This window comes from Oryzias latipes, chromosome 22 (genome assembly GCF_002234675.1).
Source record: "Oryzias latipes chromosome 22, ASM223467v1".
NCBI lineage: Eukaryota > Metazoa > Chordata > Actinopteri > Beloniformes > Adrianichthyidae > Oryzias > Oryzias latipes.
This window is the reverse complement of record NC_019880.2, coordinates 1,306,017-1,322,750: the sequence shown is the minus strand read 5'-3', so window position 1 is coordinate 1,322,750 and position 16,734 is coordinate 1,306,017. Positions and strand designations below refer to the sequence as shown.

Sequence of the window (16,734 nt, the reverse complement as noted above, 5' to 3'; positions counted from 1 at the left end):
AAAATGTTTGTTTGCATCTAACATTGTTAAAATAGTACAAAGAATGTGCACTGGTTGGCCCCCAAACATTTTCATATCATCAAATTCGGTCCTCTTTGCAAAAAGCTTGGACATCCCTGGCCTGACGTCAGAAAAACAACAGTTCTACTCTAGAACGTTCTACTATAGATGTGAATTCAGACATCTGCTGAGTTTTCTTCTAAATTTGTCAAATAATTTCATCGTCATGCAGCAACAAAGCAGTGAAATGTCACGTTTGGTCTGAAACATCCACGTCTGTCTGCAGGAGTCTTGGAATCTGCAGCCCAAAAAGAACAAATGCAATCAGATGTTATTACTTTACATGTCATTTGTGTTTCCATGTCATGATGTTTCAAATGTGCATTTGTGACACGCTCAGTAGGGTTTAGCAGACTTTCATGATGTCTCAGAGCTTGTCTCTTCCTGTTTGTGGTGTTTTTTGTCGTTGGCGGAAAAGGTGGCAAACCACAAACTTTTAGTCTATTACTTTAACGTGCTTTCGTTTGACTATTTCTTTCTGAAAAATGTGATCATTAGTTTGCTCAAAACTTTGTTTTTTGTGTGGCTTTTTTTCCGTTTACTGTTTATAGGATCCCCGTCAGCTGTGCTCAGCAGCTGACGGGGATCCTTTAAAAGAAACAAGTCATACATTCATAAAAACATCAACGCCATTTGATGGCAATCCTGCAGATACATCATGTAAACTCATGAAATTCACATTTAGATATAAAAAAAGGAGTTCCCTGCTCCCCCAACCTTTATGCTTTCGGTCAATCACACAATCCAAAGATGTCGTTCATGCAAATTTTACTCAGACAAAAACCTCATTTAAAATACGCAGCTCCAAAATGTGACCTCAGTTATTTTTAAAAAACACAAATTGAATATTTTTACGTTCAAATTAGTGGTAAAGAGTTCCGAGCTGTTCTTGCTCTGAAACTATTTTTTTCTTCAGAAACTGTGTCTTTGCTCTGTGGACTTTAGGCCATCTGAGATCCGCATCTCATTTATGCTGGTGTTCTCTGAACATCTGAGTGCCAGACGAGCAGCTTTGTTTTGCATTACCTGGATTTTCTTCATTTCTTTAAGCAGAAGCCCATATTGTCTGGCAGTCATCCAGTTGTGAGGTGACTAAAGTTTTGACAGCTAGTTTGGTCTAATCAGCAGACGGAGCTCCACCCGTATTTTTCACTACGACTTCAATGTGTTGATAAACATTTTTAACAAACTAAATTGTGCTTCATAGGTTGATCGGCAACTCTAAATTGACCATAGGTATGACTGTGTGTGTGAATGGATGTGTGACTGGGTGAATGGGTCTGTGACTGTAAAGCGCTTTGTCCTTGTAGGAAGAAAGGCGCTATATAAGTATACGCCATTTACCATTTACCATATTCTACCCTGTGACAGACTGGCGTCCTGTCCAGGGCCCCCCTGCCTTCGCCCACAAGTGGCCGGGATAGGCTCCAGCAGCCCCGTGACCCCGAAAGGGAAAAACGGAAGAAGATGAATGAATGAATAAATTGTGTAAATTCATTCATTCATTTATCTTCTTCCGTTTATTCCCTTTCAGGGTCATAGCATAAGTTAAATTTTGTAAATGTTTATTAAAAGTGTCAATATTACAGCACAGGGAATGTCATATATTTCAACTAGAAGGAGCTGCATTTCCAGAAGAAAATGCGGGATTGAATGCTACATTGCTGAATGAAAAGGAAACTTAATAATTGGCAAAATATACATAAACAAATGAAATAAAGAAATGATCAAAGTTGACCATAAAGTGAAAACATTGCAATAACAAATATATATTTTGGTGAAAAAGGCCAGCACCGGGTATCGAACCAGCGAGCTTCTGATTCCCCGTGTTTTTCAATGGAGGCAAAAATCCTGGAATATATTGAAAAGTTTAAGGATTTGAAGGACCAAAAGTCACAGCAGAGTTAAGGAGTAAGGAGTAGGAGTTGAGCGGCAAAAATGGCGTAAGATACTATAATACAGAAAAAAGAGAAACTTAAATAGCTTTTATTATGAATTGTTTTTTGTTTAACAAAAAAAGTATCTATTCGGTGCAGTTGTTTCCGGAGTTCCTTGAAGGCAGCACGGTCGTGTGTTTCTGTCGCCACCCCTGGACGGAGCGGGGAAGCGCATGCGCCGTGAGGATGAAGGCTCCAGCCTCTCCGTGCGTCGGGAGCGTCGTCGTGGGGGAGACAGGGCATCCTCCCAGCTCCGCACACTCATGACCGCCGCGTAGGAGCCCTCATCCCCGGACAGACGCAGCGATCCACGGACAGGAGAATGGCGAAGCACCGCCCAGAGAGGGACAGCTGGGGTGAGTGTATGTACGACCCCCGCCCTCCACCTCCCCCCAGCCGAAGAAAGAGGCTGTTAGCCCGCAGGCGCGGACTCCATGATCAAAGGCTTCATCTCCGCTCGTTCTCTGTAACCATGACTCATCATTTTTAGACAGAAAGGCTTAAATACCCTCAGAGGGGGCATCACTGCACTCACTTCTGCATTTGGCATCAAATTATGCAACATTGCATCAGAGTTCAGCCTCTCTTCATCCCCGCCGTCATCCTCATCCTCGTGATGCTGGCCCTGACACCCCCCACCCCCAAAGTCCAGATTGGGGGGGGTCAGAGATGCAGAGGGGTGAGGATAGGGGGAAAAAGGGGGGTGGATGCCTCCATTTGTGGGTGAGGAGCTGCTTTGACCCACTTTCTGGGGCTCCTGGCGTCTTCAGCAGCAGCTGGATCAGGCGGACGCCGGGCCTGGGGCGAGGCCTCTGCAGGAAAACACGCCTCCTCCTGGAAACGCCGCCGCCGGCGGAATCATCCTCTGGAGGTTCTGCTCGCCTCGCAGGAACCGCACAGAACAGCTCCGAGAAGGTGCTACTGAAACCTCCAGGGAATCATTCTAGAAGCTGGAAACTATGGGATGGATTATTTCAAATGAACTAATAAAATAATAAAAACAGTTTTTGGGTAAATGGATTTTTGGATATTCTATCTTTTAGATAAAGGTTGATTCAAACACGATTGAAATCCTAAGAGATTCATTTCAAGAACAAAGTTTGTCGTCTTTGGACAGGAAGTGATGACGAGCTGTTTCCTGTTTACCCCCCTCTTCTGAGACCCCCCCTCTGCTTTGTCCTCCAGGGTCCCTCAGTGATAAAAATGTCTACGACTGGAGCTCGGAGGAGGAGGAGCCAGACGGACGGGCCCGCCCCGTCCAGGTGCTGCTGGTCAAAGACGACCACACCTTCGAGCTGGACGAGGCGGCGCTGAGCCGCATCCTGCTGGCCGAGGAGGTGCAGGACCGGGAGGTGGTGGCCATCTCTGTGGCGGGGGCTTTCCGTAAGGGAAAGTCCTTCCTGATGGACTTCATGCTGCGCTTCATGTACAACCACGTGAGTCTGACAGAGCCTGCTTTGACCCCTGACCTCCTGCTCAGCACATCTGACAGCTTCTGTTGCACAGACAACGGAAAACTGGGTGGGAGATTCGGACGAGCCTCTGACCGGCTTCTCCTGGAGGGGGGGCTCTGAGAGGGAGACCACGGGGATCCAGATCTGGAGCGAGGTCTTTCTGGTGGACAAACCGGATGGACGGAAGGTAAGAATGACTTCTGTTGTCCCGCCTGGCTCGGTTTCCGTTCCGAAGAGAACCAAACTGCTGCTCCATCAGCTGCTCTTTGGGGGGCGCTGTTGTCCAAAAATGTCAAACTGGAACAGAAAACATCAGGGAGAAGAACCGTCGGCTCCTCTGAGGATCATCTCTGAAGGAGTTTCTTCAGCTCCCCACTGCTCCTCCTTTACCCAGCATGCATCTCCATACTTCTTTAAGGTTCCTGCTTCTTCAGACTCACACTGTGGCTGTTTGGTTCAAACACAAGGAGCTTACAGCACCTCCTCCCTTCGGTTCTCCTCCTCCTCTGCGTCACACTGAAGTGACCTGAACCAGAGTTCATCTGCAGGAGACAAAGGTCCTTCAAACGTCTTCCTCTGTGTCCCGCAGGTCGCTGTGCTGCTGATGGACACTCAGGGAACGTTTGACAGCCAGTCCACCCTGAGGGACTCCGCCACTGTGTTTGCTCTGAGCACCATGATAAGCTCCATGCAGGTACCTGACCACTGCAGGCACACCTAGACTGCAGGCACACCTGAAGTGCATGTAAAATAAATTCTCAGCAGGCATCAGAATACCAGATGAAATCCTTGAATGGTTTGGTTGCTGCTCAGTTTTGTCAAATATTCAACTACGGTGCTAATTATTACACCTCCACCACCGTGCTTGTCAGTTAGTCAGATGTTCCAGGTGACGTTCTCATGAACATCACCACCTTGACCTCAAAGCTCAGCTGGACTTTGGCTGATGATACCTTAATGTCGGACATTCTGATGCGGCTCCTCGATCTTCTGCAGTTCCTCAGTCTGAGGTGGGCGGAGCTTACTGAAGCTCCACATATGGCAAGAACAAACAGCAGAAATGACCTTAAATGTTTTTCTCATCAACTTCAATCGAGTGCTCTTGATTGGCATCGGCAGATGTTCTTCTCTGTAGATGATCATTCCAAACTCTCCTCCATTGCTGGACACGCCCTTTCAGTTTAGAGAGTCTCTGCCTCTCTAACACATCCTTCAATATGAAACCATGTCACAGACCACATAGAAATGAACTTTTTTTCCCGTCTCGTCTGGAGAACCGTTGCAGGAACCATTTTTCTGTCCGTTCTCTAATGTTTCTGCTTAATCTTTTAGGTTTACAACATCTCACAGAATGTGCAGGAGGACGACCTCCAACACCTGCAGGTAAAACTGTCCAGAGTTTCAGACGTTTGTCTGCTTACAGACAACTTCACGGGGAAGAAAAGACCCACCTGCAACACACACACAGACACACACACACACACACACCCACCTGCTCACACACACACCTGCACGCACACACCTGCACACACACACACACCTGCACACGCACACCTGCACACACACACCAGCACACACACCCCTCCACAGACAATAAAAATGTCAAAGTTGAGTTCCTTCCTTCTGAAACCAGCTTCTAGTGGTCAGTTCAGGAACTGCAGCATTTGGTACTTCCTGGTTTGCTTTATATTCAGGAACACAGAGTGGATTGTGTGTGTGTGTGTGTGTCTGTGGGGGGGCTTGGTCAGTCAGATGCAGACATATTCTGACCCCCCTTTTCAGTAACGTCACCATGGTAACAAACAACTAACAGTCATGAACACAGACATCCTGAAGCTTCAGATCAACTCCTGCACCTCAAGATTCTGCTTTTGGTTTCAGCTTTTTACAGAGTATGGGAGGTTAGCCATGGAGGAGACCTTCCTCAAACCCTTCCAGGTGAGCAGCAGGGGCTCCACCCATTTTTCATGCAGCGACCACAGAGATGTGTTGAAGGTTTAAGCCGCTGCTCCTCCTTCCTTCTTTAGTCCATGATTTTCCTGGTGCGAGACTGGAGCTTTCCGTACGAGTTCCCATACGGCCTGGAAGGAGGCACCAAGTTCCTGGAGAAGAGGCTGAAGGTCAGAGCTCGCCGACTCTCCTCCGGCCCAACGGCGGCGCCGATTTTTCTTTAACCGGAGCCGAATTTGTGCCGCAGATCTCGGAGAACCAGCACGAGGAGCTGCAGAACGTCCGGAAGCACATCCACTCCTGCTTCACCAACATCTCCTGCTTCCTGATGCCCCACCCCGGCCTGAAGGTGGCCACCAACCCCCACTTTGACGGGAGAATGAAAGGTAGGGACTTCTGCTGCTTTTAGGTTGGAATCTTCTGATTTAGTTCAAACTGAATACTTTAATAATGAGATGCTTTTGGACGCCGTCTGGTTTCTTTTTGCGCAGCGGAAAAATGTCAAACACTAAATCAAGGTGGAGTTTTTTTTTCTACAGAAAGAGGAACGACATTCTCATGGAATAACTTGATTGAAACCAAAGACTCCGCTCACTTTTCCGGGTCGTTAAGGAGCTGCAGGTCCACAAACGCTGAACTTTGCTTTAAAAGCTGTTAAACTCAAGGTGGTGGATTCTAACATTCTGACCAGAACCAAATAAAAACAACCAAAATCATCAAAACCTGTATCAAAAAAGGGTTGATGGAAGTGTGTATGATCAGAATTAAAACACAACGTTAATTGAAATACAAGCTAACGGAAACGAGATGACATAGGATACGACCATATTAGGGAATGTGGGCGTGGTTAACCAAAATACCTCTGTTGCCAAGGAAATCCAAACATTTTTTTCTGCTGATTTCTCTAAAAATGACGAAAACCCGCTCATCGCCCCCCGACACCCCAAACCTGGAATGGTTGCTATGGAGATAAAGCAACAGAAAAGCCGCCATTTTGAAAAGTGTTGTTTTTTTCTAATGAGTCGGTCGTGTGCAGCTGTGACCAGCTGATCAAAGCTTCTTCAGCCACAGCAGCAAAGACTCCTGCAGGTTCTCTCCGGTTCGTCAGAACTGGACTGAAAGCAGGTGAACAGAACCCGGTCTGGACGGCCTCACCTCTTCCCTTGTCCCGTCTTTCCGTCCAGAGATCGATGGCGAGTTCATCAACAACCTGAAGGTTCTGGTTCCGTGGCTCCTCAGTCCTGGAAACATCGACGTGAAGGAGATCAACGGCAGCAGGATCACCTGCAGAGGCCTGCTGGAGTACTTCAAGGTCAGAGCGGGCGCGGAGGAGACGCCGACTTCCGTCTGGACGCGTCTCACAGCTTTGTGTTTCAGGCGTACATCAAGATCTACCAGGGCGAGGAGCTGCCCCACCCCAAGTCCATGCTGCAGGTACGGCAGTGGGGGCCGTGAGGAGTTCAGGGGGAAGTTAAGGGGGTCGAACACACAGAATCAGAAAAAAGATTCAGGATTCTTCAAAATCTCTATTTTCTGGAAAATGTTTTAGATCTGTTTGAAAACCAGAAAATTAGATTTCCTATTACTGTATTCAAAGCATAAAGGAGGAAAAACTTGTGAAGAACTTCTGCTCTCTGTGGGTTCCCCTTAACTTCTCCCTCAACTATCAATCAAAAGCCAACTTCCTTGAGTGACCTTTGCATTTCTCATCAGGCCACGGCGGAGGCCAATAACTTGGCGGCGGTTGCTGCTGCGCAGGACCTGTACAACAAAAAGATGGAGCAGGTGGGTGGAGCCCGCTTCTCCGACACGCCGCGTTCCCGCTGGCTCACGCCTGTTCCCGGCTCCAGGTCTGCGGGGGCGACCGGCCCTTCATGGCGCCCAGCGAGCTGCAGGCGCGCCACGGCGGCGTCAGGGAGGAGGCGCTGCAGCTGTTCCGCGGCGTCAAGAAGATGGGAGGCGAGGACTTCAGCCGCAGGTACCTGCAGCAGCTGGAGGGCGAGATCGACGAGGTCTTCGTCCAGTACATCAAGCACAACGACTCCAAGAACATTTTCCACGCCGCCCGCACGCCCGCCACACTCTTCGTGGTCATCTTCGTCATGTACGTGGCGGCGGGGATCACGGGCTTCGTGGGCGTGGACATCATCGCCAGCTTGTGCAACATGATCCTGGGTCTGGCGCTCATCACGCTCTGCACCTGGGCGTACATCCGCTACTCCGGGGAGTACCGGGAGCTCGGCGCCGTCATCGACCAGGTGGCCGGCGCGCTGTGGGACCAGGTGAGGCTGGGTCACACCTGGGGGCAGGCCGGTCCACGTGGCTTCGCCCTTGAGTATAAATGACTTTCTGAGCCACTAGGTGGCAGCAGAGAGCTTCAGCAGATGTTTGGGTTCCGTTTGACCGAACTAACCGCTGCTTTCATCTCTTTTCCCGCCTCTGCAGGGAAGCACCAACGAGGTGAGTGACCCCCGTCCACGCCGCTGCATGTCTGCTCACGCCAGCTCCACGCCACGCATGGAGGTCGACGTTCTCCCGTGTCTGTTTTACACCCAGACATGTTCAAACCTGAACCCTGCTGGTTCCACTGCGGAGAAAAGTTTTTAAAAAGTTAAAAATGTTTTTGACTTCAGATCAGCCTTTTAACCGTCAAACCTTATTTGGGTGAAACTTTCTTCTGTAGACGTTTTAGTCACTAAAAGTCAAATCTGGGATCAAGTGGAGCTTTTTCTGCTTCATTTTGGTGAAACTTTCCAATCGTTTGTGTCTTTGCAGCTCTGATCTGCATTTAAGGCAAATTAGGAAACAAAACATGAAATGAAACGTTTATCATCGATAATTTAAATTTTATTCATTTGTAATGCAGAAACACACAAATATATTTGTGCATATTTGGAACAGAAAATGTTTAGGAGAGGTGATAAAAAATGTGGATTTAAATGGAGGTTATCAAACATGCTGAGTTTAGATCTTTGTTCTGAGGGAGGACGTTCAGCCCCACACCATCACACTGCCACCTCCATGCCTGACTCTGGAAGTGAGTCCAGATGTTCTTGTGTCTGATCAGAACATCAGTCCAGAGGTCCAGTGGATCCTCCAGATGTTCCTGTTCCTCAGCAGCGTCTCTCATGGATCCACGTTTGTCCTAAAGTCTCTTTCTGACTGTTGGGTCGTGACCTTTGACCTGAACTGAGTCCAAAGAGGTCTGTCGAGTCCTCCTCCTGTTCTTGGACCCTCTTTGGTTCCTGTGAAGGTTCTCCTCTGTCCAGTGTTCTCCGTGAGAGGATGATGGAGAAACTTTCTGCTCCGGATCTTCCAGCTGCTGAACTCGCCGGTTCATCAGAAGTTCTGATTCTGTTTCCGTGATCCATAAAAACTTTGTGCAGTCGGGTCCATTTGGGTTCGAATAACGATCCGGCCCCTCCCTCTGTGTTCACAGGCGCTCTACAAGCTCTACAACGTGGCGGCCAATCACAGACACCTGTACCACCACGCCTTCCCGGGACCTCGAGCGGACGAGGAAGCAGAGCAGGAGAAGAAGAGCGACTGACGAAGACCGCAGGGACTGAACTGGTGATGAAGAGGAGGACAGAGGCGGAGGAGCACCCTTGATCCAGACTCCGGCCGGCGCCGCTCCCCGGGAGCGTCTTGGCGTCCAGCTCGGCTGGAGGAGCTCCAGCCTCCTCCTCCTCGCCGCTTCTCTGAGAGCCGCTTGCGTCCGTTGATGTGTCGTGGTGCGCCGCTGCCGCATGCGCGTCCAGCTCCTCATGTTGTGTTAATGGTTGTGACAAAGTGCTGTTGTGCCGTATCGTCCTGCCGCTCCTGCACGGCTGCAGCTTTACGCCCGGACCGGCGGGGCGGAGGAATGCCGCCGCCGCCGCTCCGGATCCCTCGGATCATCGGTGAGCTGCAGGAAGACGGGCCGGACGCCGCAGAAACGTCCCACCGCCTCATCTTCTCCACTCATCACATGAACGCTCTCAGAGAAACCGCCATCGGACCAAAAACCCAGCAGAACCGCCGCGTCCGTCCACTCATTCATGCGCATCACTCGCCATCGTGACCACGGTTCTGATGAAAAGTCTCCGTCTTTAGATCTGAAGGAAAAAGACTTTTTTACAGGTTTGGACGTCTTTGGGTTTGTTTTTCGTTTTTTTAAACTTTGAGTTTTATTTTGAAACATCTAAATGTGACAAATATGTACAAACGCAGAAATGTTTGTTTTGCTGATGAAGTAAACGTTTATCCCTCCGTCACCGCAGACGTTACCGCTTCTGAAGGTTATTCATAGGAGCAGGCTGGACGCTCCCGCACAGGTACAGGGTTTCAGGCGTGTTCGAGTCCTGACTCCGACAGAGCAGCGGAGGTTTTCATTTGGACCAGTCCACAAAAATTCATTAAAAATCCAGAAAAAAAATGCTGAATTGCACATATTTGGTGAGATTCAAACGTTCTAGTAGCTTATGGTTCAGGAAAACGGGTTTTTCGAGCGAGCGCCAACGCAGAGCGGCGTCCATCAATGGCAGCCGAGCTTCGGAGGATTGTCGGGTGAGGCGTGCAGGAACGGCGAAACGTTGGGGTTTGGGTCGGAGCAGAACCCACACTTTAAAGCTGCAGCTCTCTGACTGTTGCCCAGCAAAGAGCTCCTCTGTTTGAGGCGTGTGGGGCCGCCCCTCTTCCCGTCCATGCTTTGGATCAAGCGAAGGCACAGATGGGTTTTCTAAAATGAACTCTGAGGTCGTCACATGTTGGCCACAAAGTTCTTGCTGTACCACTGCTGTCGCTGTGAGCGGGCGTCCGCCTCGGACAGCAGCGCCCGGCGGTACGCCTCGTAGGACTTGACGATGTGCTCCAGCTCCTTCATGAAGAGCAGCTTCAGCATTCCCTGATACGTGTCCAGGTCGGCCAGCTGGAACAGCTCCCACTTCAGGATGTGGTCGTACCTGAGGAGCAGACGGGTCTCAGAAAGGTCTTCAACAGCCTGCAGAGGGCGGGAATCGAACCTCTCTCCAGTTCAAACAGACAAACCAACAACTCTCTGGATGGAGGTTTCTCAGAAACCAGTTCTGGTCCGACTCACTTGAGCGGGGCGCGGGCGTACACCTGCAGCCAGTCTGGGATCTCGGCCGTGTGGTACGGGTTGGCCGGTACCAGGACCGGCTGGTTCCTCTCTGCCGGGCGGGGCTGGTAGGTGACAGGCGGGGGCAGGGGTGGCGGCTGGTCGTAGCGCGGCACGCTGGACCATGGATTCATGAGAACAGAACAAACCAGTTTCTATAAGAATATCAGTCTTACGGGTTCAAACTACAGACGCTACACAACGCTGAGCAACATGCTAACACGAACAACATGCTAACAACATGAACAATACGCTAGCATAGATAACAAGCTAACATAGACAAGAGGCTAACATAGACAACATGTTAACACAACACGCTAACATAGATAACATGCTAATATGAACAACATGCTAACATGAACGACACGCTAACATAGACAACACGCTAACATGAACAACACGCTAACATGGATAACAAGCTAACATAGACAACATGCTAACATGAACAACACGGTAACATAGATAACATGCTAATATGAACAACATGCTAACATGAACGACACGCTAACATAGACAACACGCTAACATGAAGGACACGCTAACATAGTAAACACGCTAACATGAACAACACGCTAACATAGATAACAAGCTAACATAGACAACATGCTAACACAAAAAATACGCTAACATGAACAAAACGCTAACGTAGCTAAAACCAGTCAGGTTTCACAATAAAATGGTAAAACAGCAGCATAATGAATACAAATAATACTAAATTATTAAGAGAAAAACACTTAAAATGGCTGAATGAGTAAGAGTTATAAAGATCTTCAAAGGATAAATATAATTAGTAACTAAATAACAAATGGGATAATAGTTTAAAAAAACTGTTATTAATGAAAAAGTTCAATCAGCTAAATACCAACATAAAGATGGATTTACAGAAATCTCAGATTTCTCAGAAAAGTTGAAGCTCAATATCGTCTGAAATTAGATGAAAAAAGATGTGCAGCACAGATAAATATGCCAAACACAAAAAGGCTGGAATCTCTTTTACGAAACCAACAAAAATGTTAAAAACATTTTTCGTTAAAAAGCTTTTTACTAAAAGTTGAATGAGCTGAAAAGGCTGAACTGCAGAATGACGGCGTTCGGATCGGAGCTGATTTTCAACCTGAAGGTTTTCTGAGCATCAAATGAGGCTTTTTAGGAGGAAAAAATGTCTGTTTACGCCTTAAAGCTACGCCATCATCCATGGTTATGGGGGGGTCTATATATTTATATATACATAATTCACTGTTGTTGTGAATTTAGGCTACACTAATAAAATGTAATTGTTTCACTTTTAATGTTTTGATATTAATGTAAACATTTATACTTGTGGTGTTTAAATGTTGAAATAAGCCCTGAAACCGGGGCGTTAGCAGACCTGGGGGCACACGGGTGTCGGTACTGCGCCCTCTTGTTGACGTGGTCCACATAGTAGACCCCGAACTCGGCGGACTCCACCTTCTCCCAGCCCGGGGGGAGCCCCTCCCTCTCCAGGGGGTGGCTCCAGTGGGTGGTGTTGGTGTTGTGGTCGATGAAGTACTTCCTGCCGCGGATGGTCCAGTCCACCGTCCAACCGGCTGGGAGGGGGAGGTCCTCCCCCGCCAGGCTGGACAGGTTCCCCAGAGACTTGGCCTGGATCTGGCTGATGCCTGAAGGAAACAGAGAAACATCGGGAAAACCGGGAGACTCCGGGGAAAACCGGAATGTTTTCTCTGTGTGGGAAAGAGGCGGCGGGTCTGCGGGACGAACGGAAGGAAGCGGGAGCGCCGAGGACAGGAAGCTCTCTGCTCCACCAGGGAGAGCTCCGTCAACACTTCCTGGAGCGCTCCCGGTGAAGGTCGGCGAGGAATGCGGGTCCGACAGCTGCAGGCGAGCGAGGGGAGGGGCTTCCCGCCTAAACGCCGGCTGGAGTTAGACACATTCTGCGGCAGAAGGAATGCGGTCTCCTCCTTCACCTCCTCATCGTCATTCCTGACCTTTTCCACAGAAAGATCCAGACGCCCCGCAGGAATTTGATACGAGAAGACGCCCGAAGGAGCAAATGTTTAAGAGTCACCGACATGGAAACGGGTTTCCCAAACGCAGACTAAAGTTCTACGACGAATGAAGACGTCCAGACGGGAAAAAAGATGAGAGTCTGAGTTTGATGTGGTGAAGGAACCACCAGGAACCGCTTTAACCACGGGTCAAACATCAGCATGTGCTCCGTGTGGTGACCTTTAACCTCCGGTGAGGGGGAGCAACACGAGGGGGAAGCAAACGGTCCAGAAAGCTTTGAATAAACACCAGGTTTTCCGCTTGAGACCTACTGCAGATCTATGACCTACAGATCTATGACGATTCAGCTGAGGATCATAGACCCGCAGAATCTAGATCAGTGGATCATAGACCCGCAGAATCTAGATCAGTGGATCATAGACCCGCAGAATCTAGATCAGTGGATCATAGACCCGCAGAATCTAGATCAGTGGATCATAGACCCACAGAATCTAGATCAGTGGATCATAGACCCACAGAATCTAGATCAGTGGATCATAGACCCACAGAATGTAGATCAGTGGATCATAGACCCACAGAATCTAGATCAGTGGATCATAGACCCACAGAATGTAGATCAGTGGATCATAGACCCACAGAATGTAGATCAGTGGATCATAGACCCACAGAATCTAGATCAGTGGATCATAGACCCACAGAATGTAGATCAGTGGATCATAGACCCACAGAATCTAGAACAGTGGATCATAGACCCGCAGAATCTAGATCAGTGGATCATAGACCCGCAGAATCTAGATCAGTGGAGCATAGACCCGCAGAATCTAGATCAGTGGATCATAGACCCACAGAATGTAGATCAGTGGATCATAGACCCACAGAATCTAGATCAGTGGATCATAGACCCACAGAATGTAGATCAGTGGATCATAGACACATAGAATCTAGATCAGTGGATCATAGAGCCACAGAATGTAGATCAGTGGATCATAGACCCGAATAATGTAGATCAGTGGATCATAGACCCACAGAATGTAGATCAGTGGATCAGCGGGTCTTCCAAAGAGAATAGATCTATAGATCAGACATCAATGGAACATAGATCAAGGGATTATAGATCTGTGGTACACACATTATAGAATCAGTGGATCGCAGATCTGTAAATTATAGATCAGCAGGTCTTCCTCGACAAAAAATCAAAGATCCGTTGATCTATTTTTTTTGTTATTTTTTATTTTGCTTACTGTTGTTCATTTTTGTTTCTCAGCGTTTTATGTGGCGCCGCAGTCTAGTCTGTAATGTCTGTCTGTTCACCGGCAATGACAATAAAAACCCCCTTCAATCATTGACCATAGATGTGTAATCATAGATCGGTGGATTATAGATCGGTAAATCATAGATCTGTAGAACATAGATTTGTGGATCATAGATCTGTAGAACATAGATATGTGGATCGTAGATCTGTGGATCATGGATTTGTGGATCATCCATCAGAGGATCTATGTCAGATCTATGATCGTTGACTCAAAGATGTTTTTAAAAGATGATCTCATCTTTTCAGGTAAAACCTGCAGTAGAAACCATCAGCTCTTCATTCTTATCTTCACATCTTGATTCTACAACACTTTTCAATCTATCCCAACACCGTTTACCTGAGGGGGGGCGGCTCGGGGCTGGGGGCGTGTGCTGGCGGGGATGTCTCATGAAGTTGTGTTCGCCGGGTTCAAAGTATCTGTAGTCGTCGGGAAAGCGCTCTGCCGCCCTTCGGGGTCGCTGCTGCTGCGGGCTGTCGTAATACGCCTCGGGGGGGTAATAAAAGCGGGCCGCGTCTCCGTTCTCCGACACGTGGCTCACGTCCGTGAGGAAGGACTGCGTGGAGCCCCGGTAATCATGGGGAAGGTCGCCCAGGCTGCGAGGCAGGTAGGGGGGCGCCGACATGCGGTGGCTCTCCCGGCGTGCCACCTCCTGCGGCGGCCTCTGCACGGGCGGGCGCAGGACGCTCTTGCTCTGGGACGCCACGGACTCCCGGCTGGATGCAACGGGGTAGGTGGAGGACCCCAACTCCGGCGGGGGGCCGTCGGTTCGTCTGGGGATGGTGGGTCCATGGCGAACGAACGAGGGCATAAGGTCTGCAGAGAAACACGACTTCAGCATCAAAGGAACCTGTTCCCACCAAAGATGAAACCCTGACAACCGTCCGTTTCCTCCTTTCTGGCGAACAATTGTCGAAATGACGGAAAGCGAGTTTGAGTTTATAACAGATTCATTTAATGAAACTGTTTCAGTTTCATGTAACCCTTGTGCTATCCTATGACCCCCCCTCTTCCATTGACGTGTTCTCCCTACCAGGACAAAGGTGGATAAAGGTGGAAAGATTTCATGTAATCCATGGACACCAGTGAAGATCACAAATCATTGAAGAAAAAAGGTTCAGCGCACTGTCTAGTGGGTCTAGATGACCCATCCCCCAATGGTAAAGTGCCTAGGATAGAACAAGGGTTAAGGTCATTTATTGCCTGTTTTCTGGCAGAGACAGCATTTCTGCTCATTTCAAATGTAAGAAGAACCAGAAAATGACTGATGTTTGGAAGGACAAAATCATCCAAATCTTGAAATTCTAAACCTAAAATGTTTCAAATATGCGACCAGAAAAGAAGGAATTTTCTAAAAATGCTTCAGAAGAATCAGCTGAACATGAAGATGTTAATATTTCTGCAGGACAGAACAGATGAATCTTTTGATGTTTGGTGTTATTGTTAAAAATTACTTTTGCAGATTCTTTTTTTTTTAAAATGATTTGTTTTAAAATGGCTAGACCCCCCCCCACCCCAAATTAAACTCACATCTGCATTTGATCAACGCTTGAACCAAATCAAAAGTTTAAATGTTCAAACCAGCGGTTTTACGTCATCAAAGCACATCTACGCCATCAAAGTACATTTAAGATCAAAGAAATGTCCTTTTGATGCGCCGCAACCGTCGGCTGCAGGTCGATGAGCGACATTTGAGATCAAAAACAACGAAAGATGCGCAGTCAGAACAAACAGAACTTTTTTCTGGCGGTTTTTCGCAGAATTGAGGTTCAGCCCGCAGGTAAGACGTCAAGTCCGTGTTTCTAACGTCACTCGGTGGCTCGTTGAGTTTCTGACGCGGGAATGAGAGCAAAGTTTGTTTAAAAAAATTTTTTTTTCCCCGTCTCCGTTCTACAGTGATGCGCTTTCAGATAGCGGCTAACTTGAGCTAACTTGTTGCGCGGCTTACTTCGGAGGAGCGGCGACGTTTCCTTCTTCACATACTTCCCGTGGACCTCGGCCGGTTTGGACGCTTCGTTTTTACTTTTCTTTCGCGAGAGCATCACTCAAAGCTCGAAGCCTCAAAACCGCGACGCTCTGAAGTCATCCTCCGACTCGGCGACCGTCCCGGTCGCTCATTTTTCCGCTCCGGTTAGCCAGCAGCTAGCTAGCCAAACTGGAGCCTCTGGGAGAAGGAGCGAGCTGCCGCGGCGGCGCCATCCCACCGCGGATCCTCCTTTCCCGGCTGCTGGCTGTCCAGTCCTCCCTACCGTTGATGCGCCCCCTGGCGGACGTTTCAGAGAAATACACCTCGGCTTTAATAGAACGTTACTGCAAATGTACGGATGACCCCGAGGGTCATAAAAAATCATTTAGAAACAAATAATTTCAAAAATTAAAAATAAAGAATAAGTACGGTAGAAAGTAAAAGATGTCACTCAAATACTACATCGAGTGATTTCTAAGTAGAATTTCAAATTTACAAACTACTTCTTTATTAAATAACCTAAAAACTTTACAGTTCTGCATCTTTTTTAATTCATTTTTTTTTAAATAATTAGATTAGATTTAATGAAGTTATTTCACTTTATTAAATGTAGTGGTGTGCCACTAAACATTTTTTTAAAAAGTACATATACTTCATTTTTTTAAATAAATTAAAAATTCTAGGTTTTCTATCTACGTCATAATTCTATTTAGTTTAGTTGATGTACATTATGATGGACATTTCCTCCAGTGTCATTTCATCTAGCTTGTGTCAAATCTGAATTTATAACATTGTCCCATAGTAAATGGTTTATTCCGGCTTCAACCAAATGAAGGCAATTCAGTCGCAACGTTGTCATATTACAGACGCCGCCATGTTGAAGCCAGACGTCAGTAAGCAGTGGTGGGTCTGAGTTTCTATGGCAACCACTCTCCTCAATCAGGATTAT

At 47.8% G+C, this 16,734-nt stretch overlaps 2 protein-coding genes across 2 annotated transcripts; one reads left to right on the top strand and one right to left on the bottom strand.

Annotated features, from left to right (window-relative positions):
* Positions 1–2,160: 2,160 nt before the first annotated feature.
* Positions 2,161–9,662, top strand: atl1 (atlastin GTPase 1). The gene is made up of 14 exons (XM_004082071.3): positions 2,161–2,353; positions 3,183–3,433; positions 3,504–3,638; positions 4,041–4,145; positions 4,784–4,834; positions 5,333–5,389; positions 5,479–5,571; positions 5,649–5,787; positions 6,586–6,713; positions 6,779–6,835; positions 7,115–7,186; positions 7,252–7,683; positions 7,847–7,861; positions 8,841–9,662. Exons 1-14 carry the CDS (start codon positions 2,320–2,322, stop codon positions 8,949–8,951), a joined length of 1,680 nt encoding a protein of 559 aa, XP_004082119.1. The 5' UTR covers positions 2,161–2,319; the 3' UTR covers positions 8,952–9,662.
* On the bottom strand, positions 8,227–16,109 carry sav1 (salvador family WW domain containing protein 1). The gene is made up of 5 exons (XM_004082072.4): positions 15,768–16,109; positions 14,159–14,635; positions 11,890–12,160; positions 10,482–10,637; positions 8,227–10,344 (listed from the first exon to the last, which is right to left on the bottom strand). The coding sequence occupies exons 1-5, from the start codon at positions 15,859–15,861 to the stop codon at positions 10,143–10,145; spliced, it is 1,200 nt and encodes a 399-aa protein (XP_004082120.1). The 5' UTR covers positions 15,862–16,109; the 3' UTR covers positions 8,227–10,142.
* Positions 16,110–16,734: the final 625 nt, after the last annotated feature.